General features: G+C 35.9%; 1 protein-coding gene across 1 annotated transcript; it reads left to right on the top strand.

Annotated features, from left to right (window-relative positions):
- The first annotated feature begins 282 nt into the window (after positions 1-282).
- LOC127956761 (uncharacterized) lies at positions 283-2787 on the top strand. The gene is made up of 6 exons (XM_052554942.1): positions 283-725; positions 988-1050; positions 1422-1577; positions 1957-2019; positions 2116-2190; positions 2282-2787. Exons 1-6 carry the CDS (start codon positions 567-569, stop codon positions 2402-2404), a joined length of 639 nt encoding a protein of 212 aa, XP_052410902.1. The 5' UTR covers positions 283-566; the 3' UTR covers positions 2405-2787.
- The last annotated feature ends 9421 nt before the right edge of the window (positions 2788-12208 follow it).

Raw genomic sequence — 12208 nt, forward strand, 5'->3', positions numbered from 1 at the left:
GATCAACCATCTAGTTTCCATTTGATCACTCGTCTAGCCTAAGTCTAGTTTTAAATCCGCAAATACAAAAAAAAAAAATTGTACAAATTTTGTACAAATATAATTATACTGCCATTTGTGTTGCCCTTAATGAACTTTACTTGACCAAGACTGTGGTTTGCGTAGAAATTCAAAATCTAGGACATCCTAGAGCTGCATAAATGTCATGACCTCATTATAGAGTTGTAATACAATTTTGTGGTGACTTTCTTTTAGTTAAGCTCCCTCCAGTAACAGAAAACTTTGCATTCTGCAGTGGCAATCTGAGCCTAGACACGGTCCCCATTGGATACACCAGCCAAAGTGGATTAAATTGCAGTTCAGGAGTCTGACATCTTCACCTGTCTTTATCTCAACTGGAAAGTCATAAACAAAGAGAAAGGACTTTGCTGACGTCACCAGGAAACTAGAATAAATACAAAGGTGAGGACCAGAGCGAAGGCAAAAAGAAGGAAGAACGGAATGAAGCAGGAGTATCAGCAGGACCTGCATTCACGTACATTCGATTAGTCACTCTAGAACTGAGTATGGCCAGTGCCTTGCATTACTGCTTTCTGATCCTGATTTTCGGCATTCCAATGCACGAATGTACGGCGGTACTCCTAAATGGCAACTGTGTACCTGTGGAACCCTGTTTTGACCTGAATGTGATGGCTAATATGGCCGAGCGTGTCAGCAAAAACGTGGTGAGTATTCTGATCCTACTATCAGCATTGTGTTAGAACTCGAATCACCCATTACTCACATGCATGTACTTGTTACAAAACTGATCCAAACAAAGTAAGGTTGCTTTGCCTGTGGGAATAATCTTTCGCAACAACAGAGGGCTGCAATTAGATAGGAAACATCAGGTGTTCATGTGCAGAATCAGTTTACTTGCATGCTTTTAAAAAATGCCCTGGAGACTTTGAATGTTTCAATTGGTGACGGTTTGAATTATCCTCTCAGATAGCTGCGGATGGTGAGAAGATCCTGCTGAAGCACAGCTCCTTTGACAAAATTCGGAAAAAGGTAAGATGCATTGTCCGATTTCATGTTACGAGTTATCGCATTATCATATAATATCAGCTATTCATTAGTGCATAAAGCTAGTTACTCCGGTTACTGCATTACAAAATCCAGTGCATTTGAAAGTAATATGAATGTAATGTTATGAGGCGGGGCTCAGTGAGCTCTTATATGGCATAGCCAGGTAATTGGGCATGGACCAACCCATAAAAGAAGCCCAACCCATAAAAACGACTGTCTTGGGCCTCGCTAATTCTATGCCTGCATGTGAAATATGTTAAATATGTGTACATGTGTACATTTTTTGATGACGCACTGCCATGTCATCTATATTTGGCTTCAGGTTTCACACATTATCTGTTTCTATTCATCAGAAAAATCTCCACAGCTGTGTCCTGCAGGAGATCATTAATCTATTTCAGAATGTTCTGGTAAAGACAAAGAAGAACGACGTCCATAACAGCAAAGAATTAAACCATCATCTTGAGCTTATACACATTATGGATCAACTCAGACACTGTGTGTATAAGGTCAGCACATTCCATTTTCTGAACACATTAACTTTGTCATGTTGCGTCATCATGCCTTTGAGTGATGTAATCATATCACATATAAAAGGGAAAATACAAAACTGGAAAGACCAGATCTTTTACACAACGTATCTTCCATGTTTAGCATGTTTATCCTCCAAGTTTAGCCAGACAAGCACTAATCAAATTCAGATCATGTTGGTTTTTATAGCAGAGTGCTGCCTTGTATGTTAACAATATAGCAAGATTTTCACTTAAAAAGGACCCAGAATGTTCGATTGGTTTCTTAACTAAATGCCATTTCTTAAGCTTAGGTTGTTTTCTTAGGCTTCTTAAAAAACAACTGACCAAATTCTTTACTACCACTTATTTGTTTCAGACAAAAAATAGATGTACGAAACTATACAAGATGTCTGACATAACCACAACTTCCTCTCCAATGGTAAATATTCCTCAACATAATTCCAGTATATATTAAATATAATGTTAATTTTGACTCTGAAGCAATTAAAACACTCATATATGTACTTTCATCTAGATTTTGGAGAAAAACATGACCCCAAATCAGCTTGCTGTCTTACAGCTACAAAAACTGAAGTCTGCTAGTAAGAGGGTAAGAATTTTTTTTTTTTAACTATTGAAAAACTGATTAAACCTGTTTTTGTATGTTTCTCTTTAACTCTTTAACTTCATTGGTCTCACAGCTCAGTGATGTGCATATCCAGGAGTCGGTTATGGATGAGCTGAAAACCCTCCATTTCTACATGGAGGGAAAAGGCTTCCGAAAAAATACACAAATGACTGAGGAGAAGCATGGCGTTTCATGAATTCTGGCCTACAATGTGTTATGTCAGTTTTCTGCCTGATCACTTTAAGACATGCCAATAAAAAGCTATCTCTTCTGAATGAGACCAATCTTATTTTCCAGACCTTTTGTTTTTAATAAGGTCTTTTGGCTGTCCTTGCTTTTTGTGCAATTTTTTTTTTTTGCTTTTCTAAGTAATGAGTATTTAAACAGTATATGCATATTGCTAATGTACTTTCGGTGAAAGATTGAGTGTACTGCAGTAAACGCAGATGAGAAAATAGACAAGATATAGTTAATTTTGTCAATGTAAACATGAAATACATGTTATTCTTTGATTTCTATTGCATTCATTTGTCTGCTCAGTAAAATCTTTTATATGTGGCACCATGTGTTTGCTTAAGTGTGTTTGTGTATGCAAAAAACATTGTCTGAAGTCCATCATTTAGAAGTGTCGAAAATTTGTCTGCTTTTTTTTTTTTTTTTTTTTTCGCAAGGCATTGCTAATATTCTTTAGGAAATTCTCAAGTTGATGGATTACATTCATTCTCATAAACATACATTTTTTCTTTTTCTACCCGATTGTAGAGCTATTTATGTCTTTATTTACCTACACATCTCATCTCTATACTAACAACTACACTAACTACATAATTCTGCTGTAAGGCCACCAGAAGCGCAGTTTATTTATGTGCCTGAGTGAGATGCAGGCATTCATAAATCTACTGCATGATAAACTCGAACAATCTACGTGATATGCAACAGAGCACTGCATATTGATGATGAGATCAGTATTTCTCTAAACCCCCAAACCATATTTAATCTTCCTTTTTTCTTATTTAGTTTGTGCCTGTTTTGAGGATGAGTGCATGTAGTGCAATCTGCATGCTGGCAGAAATTAACATATAGAGTTTCACAGGATGCACAACTTCTGATAGCTACATACAAAAAATATTTGCATTTAAGAGCTGATGTATCATTGCTGCTGAGCTTCAAAACAACAGTGACTTAAGGAGTCAAAAGCCTCGCATGATCTTGATGATATCTCATTTCAATAACGCTGAAAAACAGCCAAAGATATGCTTGAAACAGCAGCGCCCACAGCGGAAACTGTGGCTGGTTGGAAGAAATCGTGAATATAAAGAAAAGAAAGATAGTGAATGAATGAAAGCCCTTTTGAAACTTTAGTCATCTTCTAGGACTGAAAAGATTATTAAACACATGTCATTACATTTCTACTTCATGCATAAGTGCAACAGCTCTGCCTCGTCGCATAAAGTGATGTCACTGAGAAACCCCCGGTCTCCCATCACTTCTGGTAAGTGGCTGCGGCAACTTACGATAAGCAGAGCAGAGTTGACCACAGACTCAGCTTTCTACTGAAGGGTGGTGTACAACACAAACAGAGAGAGAGAGAGAGAGAGAGAAAGAGATGAGACAGAGGTCTAGGGAAGATGCACAGCGACAGCTTGAAGAATTCTATGATAATCAGTTAAGGTACTTTTTGCAGAAAAACGTCACTTGTTGGCTTCTTGAAAGTGTCAAATGAAAATAAATTAAATAAAACCTGCTAGTGAGACCATGTTTCTATTTCCTATAATTGTTGGATCTGTTGCAGCTCCTGTGACTTCAGGGTAAATACTTCTTCTACATGACCTGATCATCAACCCTTTGAAAACAAGAGCACTATACTGTCAGCAAATTATTTGTCATTAGATGTTCAAGTTGAAAATAAAAGTATATCTATTTATTTGTGTGCTTGCAAGTGGGTGTTTGTCAGCACTTTCGTTCTCACTCAGGTCCTGCTCTGCATACAAAATGCACCGTGAGCATCTCTGCACCAAACGTTAATGACATCAGCTTTTAGAAGCTTCTCCAATGAACAGTTACAGCTTATGTGGAATCAGCAATGAGGCAGATGGAAAATATCAACAAAATATTTAGTAAAATCAAATGCTAATTAGTTAGCACTTTCCAAGAAAAGGGTATGCTTTGTATCTGATTACTTTCGCTAAAGGAAATACTTTGTAGCGAGAAATATTGGGTTTATTACATACACTATTACTTGAGAGGTGTTGGCCTTCTAGATTATATCTAACAATTAAAATGATATGTTGACAATATAATTAAATTAAAATCTACAGTATCTAAAGGAAAGGCAATTACAGCAGTATATAAAGTTATGATCTGTGAAAGATGAGAGAGAATGGATCAGGTCGGAAAAAAGTCACGACTGTAGTTACCTAGCTCATGAACCTTAGAAGTTCACGCTCGTCATGGTTCTCCTCACCGCATTACCCTCCGAAATTGAAGTTCACCCACCTGTCACTGAAATTTACCGCTGCTAAAAGTTTCGGGGAGAATGTTCAGGGACTGGTTCATTGTGTAGGCTGAGGATATCTGAAGGTTCCACTGTCATACATGGGCTTCCTGAAATATGGTAAGGCCCTTATGCTATAGTATGTGTACATTGTAACGGCAACATGCCTATGTTTCTAGAGTCCTATATTCCCCAGATTTATATGCCACATAAAAAAGGTTCAACTGAACAACAAAAGCAGAGAATCCTTTATTAATTCACTTGATGTGGAAGGTAAACTTTGTAAAATTATTTGGTAAGTTGTTAGAGAAGTAGATGTTCAGTTATCCAACCATTTTACATGGATTTCTGGAATACTTGGTAGTGATTGGTCAATCGCGACATTCCGAGGGATGTTATTACCCGTTATTACCAACTCTGTGGAATACTTGATTCTGATTTATCAGTCGCTACATTCCAAAGTATGTGATCTCCCTCTATAACAATGGGTAAAAGCTAATACCACAGGCTTATCCGGGTACCAGCAGTTGGCGCTATACTCTTGCGTGAACAATTATTTATTGCTGGAAGCTTTGCGATTGTTTAGCTAATAAAATATTAGCACCGTTTCCTTAAAATTTCTGTCTAGTTTGAACTTGCTACTTGCTCGCAACTGCTGTGTTTACAGAAGCTTTGCGATTAAATTTTTTTATCTCAAATATAGTCTGCTTCGGTAAATCTATTGGTAAATCTAAAAACACAGGCTTAACCAGGTAGGAGTCATCTTGACCATTAGCTATTTTATGCATAATTCATCAATCTAATGTCGCTAATCAATGTTTCGTGTCTAATTATTAATTTTTCCTATAGCTAGTTGTTATCGCAAAATAAAATCCTTCGCGTAAGTTATGCATTGAATCCTCGGGTGATTAAACCTTATAGCCTAGTGAACATAATCTTGTGTTCCTATGAATCTGGTGAAAACAGGACCTGGTAACATAGGAATAACCCCTCTGTGCAATGGGCCCAGAATGGACGTTACCCATTAATGTACAGTTTTGACATTCAAACATACTTCATTCAATAAAAATAGACTGCCATGGACTTTCACAATTTGCAAGAGTTATATCGGAAGCAAGGTACAGAGCGGTTTACAGATAAAGATCAGAAACTCAGATAGCAAATTAAATTGATCCATATCGTGAAACCAAAACAGACACAAAGGTGCTGACACATCCTCTTTCAGAGAAATACAAAAGACTGTGTCAAGCTTCATAGCTGGTGAACTAAACCACAAACTATTGCCAGTGACTCTTGTGATAAAGGCAAGGCAGTTTAGTTTAGATTAACTGAGCGGTTGCTAGGGCGTCACTAAGCAATTTCTAAAGTGTTTTGGATGATTGTTTGGCTGTTGACAAGGTGTTATTGAGGGAAACGACATCAAACACTGAATCATCTCACATCAGTTAATGGTATCACAAATGATCATTGGCCATGCTACAATCCTACAACTAAGCTTATTTGTTAATACCCTACTCTCTGGATACATTGTGCTCCTTTGTAGATGTATGTGCATTGCTAAGCATAAACACAACCTATATCTTAGCCCCTACAACAATTCATTTACATATAGAAAAGGGCAGAAGCAATTTAGTTTCCATGAGCTGTTTTTTCAGAACGTGTCACATTTCCTGTGCATGCTCAACTGTTCTAAATGCTGCGTGGTTGTAAACATGTAGGAGTGAAGATCAACAAAAAGAAACACTCTGACAAAATGAATATTTGTGCAGTCTTACTGTTCATCGTATTGTATCGAAAGTTAGTCAGTGGCTTCAGCACAGTAAAACAGAGAAAGAGTGCCATTTGTCCATTCAAAGAGCTAAATAACACACTAATGCTAAAGGACTGTCCCTAACCTAAATGGGATAATCCTACAGTGATTTCTGTTCCATATGTGAGAAGGTCAAATTAAGAAAATGTGATTGGAAAATACGGATGAGTCAGGCTCCACCACACACTCCACACACACACTCACACACATGCTCTCTCACACACGTTGCCTCATGAACCATGAGTATGAACATCTGGCCTATATTTGAGTGGCCTTTTGGCTGGTCTACTTTAAATATATAATTGAGCATCTCTATATACAATATAGGTCTACAAAGCTATATGCACAATACATTTTAAATAAAATTTTAAAGCTAATACACTATAAACAATATGAAATTTACTAGGTTAAGGGAGTCCTTTAGAGAAATTACAGAATTACTGACTCAAAGTATAAGAAAGCCCTTCTAACTTTAATTGATAATGCTTTTAAAACTGTTCCAGACACAAATTCCAGATGATTAACAACTTGCATGATGCACACAGCAATAACTGTATAGCCTACTTGTAGGAACAACACTGCCACCACTCTTTGACACCACATACAGCAAACATCAGGGATGGAAAATATTACTCATAATTAATGAGTATGACTGTGGTTATTCTTTGAAGACATCCGTTTTTTTCTGTTTGTGGTTGGTCTGGACTACCTTGAGGTTGAGGTTTATAAAAAAGATTCATAAAGTGTAAAAATAAGCCTTAGAAAGACTTAAGTGTCACTAGGCCATGGTTTAGTTGAAACAAGCACACTGGGCTAAGGAGGGGTTCAGGGTATTTCCAAAAACACACTTTTCTCCTCAATAAGGACTCGACCACTGACAAGAAATAGTGTTTTTTCTTTAAATTGATATGCTATGTGAATATAATGAAAAGTCTTGAGTAGGCCCATTTAGTGATACTCATAATCTTTGAACTCTTCACTTTATCTCTAAATTGTGGTGAAATCAACAATAATAAAGTATGCAATGATTAATTAGAAAATAACAATAAAGTCACGTAAATGATGGTCACGTCGTTTAATTAATTGCAAAATTGGCCTATTCCTGCACAAAGACACGGTGATATAACTCCACCTCGTGGAGAAAGTTGAAAATAATCCTAACCAACCGAACATAACTAAACTACTAATACTCATAATAATAATAACAATAATAATTGGCCTATTAATAATAACAACAAGAAAAACAACAAAGAATTTTAAAAATCTACAATATTAGTATATAATATTAAATATTATATTTCAGTAATTATAATTAATATATATTAATATATTTATATATTAATATAATTTATATATATATATATATTAAAAACTGAAAGCCAGAGTCTACTTTAAACAGTCATATAATTCCAAAGTCGTACTATTACTAACACATTTCTAGGGTAAAAAGTAAAAAAAAAAATTCCCTGGGATTCCTTCGAAATACGTCAGCAATAATTTGGCGGAGCACTGCAGCGGTAGCTTTGTTGCAAACAAGACTAGGTATGTTTCACAACAGTGAATACTTAATAGCCTACTTAATATGCACTAATATTACACATGTTAGTATATTTGGTGTAATTTAAATGGTACAACTGGTGTATTACTGTGCTTCGGGCCAGTAACCACAGAAGACAGCCTCATTATCTCTCATAATGGCTTAGCATGTCGAAAATTCGCGCTCTTTTTGAAGAAGATTAGCCTACCGGAAAACTGTATTCTTTATTCTATATTAAACCTATAAGACTAACTTACCTTTATGTAACCGATTTTGATACATTTCTTTTATTACAGTTTATTGGTGCCAGGAACAAGCTGCACGGTTTTACTAACATTTTTGACTGAATGAAGGATGCAAGAACTTGGTAAGTTAACGTTACTCGATGTAATTCGTGCCCTTTTTGTGATAAGATCAAGAGTGAAATGTGGATGTTTAGGAAAGGGTTGTGGTGAGTTTTTATGACATCTAGTGGTTAAGAGGAAAATAAAATAAAAATGGAAAAAAATTACATTGTACCTCAATTGTATAATTTACAACATTAGTAGAGATAGATGTTAAAACATGTTCATAATATGCACAATTAATACTTTGCAGGCATCTGCTTTAAGTGGAAGTGTGTTTGGGAGAATCTGAGAGAAGTGAGATCTTTAAACTTTAGAAAAGACCTGGAGAACAAGGTGAGGGAAAGCCACAGACATCAAAATGAAGTAGAGCCACATGAAATAGTGAAATGGGAATTTATACAATATCTGTGTCGATTCTTACGTAGATTAACCATGGTTTGTCTACAGATAATAATAATAAGAAAACATGTTTACTGTATTTAAACTTTGGTAACCACAGTTTAACCATGGTTTTGCTGCACACAGTTTTACCATGTTATTTGTGGTAAAACGTTGGTCATAAAAATAGTAATCAATATGCCAATAAGACATGGTTACTACACTTTTACTATAATAAAACCATGGTACATTTTTCTAAGGGTAAATCACTTGACCAGTGATGTCTTGCAGCTTGACCAAATTCAAAATAATTTAAGTTATCTGGCACATTTATAGTGGACAAAGCACTTTACAAAAAGTACACGTGACAGTTTATGTAAGCCAAACAGACAAGTAAATCACATAAACAATAAAACCATGCATATTAAAAACACAGCAGTAACGTAGCATAGGTGTAATTCAGATTAATAGTATAGATCATCATGCATGAAACCCAGCAGTGCAAACAGAATGAGCTGGGACTTCCAATAACCAGTCCCTGTTGGAGTGATGAATGCAATGAACGTGATAAACAACCTGCAACACCAGACCATTTTAAACAGTACCTGAAGATGAAAATTGCCTAGACTCAAAACAATTGGATGTAGCATTTACCAATCATATAGGCACTACACCACGAAATGCCTCCTTCCAAGACACAGGCACTCCATCCGCAAGAACCACACAGAAACAGGTAGGTTAGCACGTGTCAGGATGGGGAAATGCACCAGCCACTGTGAGAAGAACGAAGAATGAAGCATTAACAATAGGCAATGTAAAGAAATAAAACATAAAAATATATAGTTTAGGCGCGAGTCATTGGTGGTAAAAATTAACACAATGCATCCATGGAAAAAATGTGTTAGTATGGTCAAAGGCCACTGGAATGAACAGGAGCCAGTAAAACAAATACAAATTACTTAGCACACCTTTAAAAAAAGAGAAGATGCTTTTCAATTAAAAAATAATGCAGAAATCACATTTAGATGGAGTCACCCCTTCCCAACATAAAATATAAAACTGTATGTGGCTAAAATACACCAGAGCTGGAACCCAGGAAATACTGAGGTAAGTTTATTCAGATTTAATTATATTACACGATCAATTGAGAATGACAGGAATCTGAAAAGGGAAAACACCACGACAGAATTTCTTGTGTTTTTCTCTATAAGGATTTCTGTGTTCTGTTTATTACTAAATATGCCTAAAAATCATTAGTTTTAAATGCTTAAAATGAATTTGGATGTCAAAATGTTATAATGTACAGTCTGAATAAAAATGTTTAAGTAAGGGTTAGATGACTAATGTAATCTAAGTGTAAAATTAGGAGGAAAAGACCATGCACAATGCAATAGAAATTTAATGCACAATTTAATTTCCAATCTAATATTGATATTAATATTGTATTTTAAAAACACACTTCATTAATTAAGTTTATTTACAATCTTTTGCCTTACTCGTCCACTACGTATGTCGATTTTTTATTTCTTTTTTTGACTGAACTTGATTCAGTGCTTTCTTGTATTGCCTTCAGAAAGACCATACATCTGTGTTTCACAGTTCACTAAGGCTGTCTGACTTTTATCTTTTATTCCAAGAAAAGCACACTTTTCCGGCTTTGTGAGCTTTGGTCTGATTACTAAGGGTTGCTGCAGCAGAGACAGATGGGCTGCTCATCCATCACTGGATTAAGGCATTTTTATGTTGTGGTGTTCTAAAACAATCAAAAAATGAAGAAATTGTGCTTCCATAGTTTCTTTTAAGGACCTGTGCCTGGTGGTTTGTGCAAGAAAAAGAAATGGTGTGGAATAATAAACATGTCTCTGTTGACTTTCTGTTGTATAGACTAATTCTATTTGTACAGATGATACAGAACCCATCACAGTTCTTGGAATAGTTGTCTTGTTCCACATTAGACTGAGTATGCACAATTATTTGAGGACATCCTGAAATTGGCTCGTTGGCATTATTAGATGTGCAAATAGAAACACAGTGTCCCATTCAGTCAGCAAAGTGTGACTATGGGTTTGTGGGCCCACTTTCCACAATTGCACAGTATCTATACAATTTCATTTTGGATTAGGCAGCTATATATTTTCTCTAAAAGATTATTGGCTATTATTGGCTATTTCAAAACTTTTCCAAAGCTTGTCTTAAGGCTTAATGTAATTGAACTGAACTGGATGTAACAGTCAGGAGTTTAAACAAATAAAATTGTATTTAACTTTAGATTAGACAGGGGAAATAAAGTGCAGTGGGATATAATAGATATCAAACAAAATAAATACTACTAGTGTCCTAACTGTTGATGTGCATGCAAAAGTAATTGTTCGACGAGACAGGAGGAGTTTCTTTGTGTACCTTTATAATCTTACTTTGGCTGAAGAACTTGTTCTAGCTTGTAGAAACTGTCTGATTCTTGTGTAAACATCAGTGTTTACAAAAGAAGGTGTCTCAGTGTGGTCACAACCGACAGATAAGAACAGGTTAACTGGTTTTTATTGTAATAGTGCTGAATTTTATATGCATACTCGTTTAAAATGATCTGCTAAGATCTTAATCACAGTGGAGCAGCAATAGTGGGCTTTTCTGCAGTTAAACTATGCATTTAATCTATTACTGGTACTATAGTTATTGTACTGTGCATTTGATTGGACCCTTACTATCAGCAACTTAATCCTTCCTCTTGCTGCCTGCAAGGTGGATGCTAAGAAACTGTCTGTTTCATGTTTAACCCATCAGTGAAGGCTCATCTTGATTTAGGGAATCCCTAAGAGAGACGAATATACTTCATTTATCCCGTTCCACAATGGGGCCTTCTGTCACAGCCTAGATTACTATCTGTTTCAAATGTGCATAGAGCTAGTTTTACTGTACTCCTTAAATACACGCGTCTGTGTTGCTGCAATGTAAACCCTTCTTGTATCCATTGTATCCATTCATCCATGCACTTGACCTTGAAGCCATAAATATAATTAATGATGCAGTTTCTGTGGGTCAGAGTGTGTTGTCTGAATTAAATCAACATTATCCCTCTGGTCATTCAGTTGAATGGGTAATATGACAAAATAAAAGGACAAATGTCTCATCATTGTGGAGTGAGGAAGCCAAACAGACACTTATTTGTTTGTACTTGTGTCCTGCAACTGACACCTGATAAGTTGTCATGTTGTCAACATAACGATGTTCCTCCTCTTTGTTTTGTCAAATTGCCATGGATCTGTTTCAGAAACTGGATTGTTTCTGAAACACTAAGAACTGTGCATACTGTATGCATAAGAAAAAAAAAGGTCAAAGACTGTCTCATCAGGTACAGTGACTCCATAGAGTTATCTAAATAATTGATTGTACTTCCTTTTTACATCTGTTTTGGAAGCTCCATTAGATCAAAGACT

Source organism: Carassius gibelio, chromosome B4 (assembly GCF_023724105.1).
Source record: "Carassius gibelio isolate Cgi1373 ecotype wild population from Czech Republic chromosome B4, carGib1.2-hapl.c, whole genome shotgun sequence".
NCBI lineage: Eukaryota > Metazoa > Chordata > Actinopteri > Cypriniformes > Cyprinidae > Carassius > Carassius gibelio.

Bases quoted from the DNA above. Each gene is read 5' to 3' on its own strand.
- LOC127956761 (XM_052554942.1), top strand. From the start codon at position 567: ATGGCCAGTGCCTTGCATTACTGCTTTCTGATCCTGATTTTCGGCATT. The intron at 726-987 runs GTGAGTATTCTG...TTATCCTCTCAG, and splicing joins AGCGTGTCAGCAAAAACGTG to ATAGCTGCGGATGGTGAGAA. The intron at 2,020-2,115 runs GTAAATATTCCT...ACTTTCATCTAG, and splicing joins CCACAACTTCCTCTCCAATG to ATTTTGGAGAAAAACATGAC.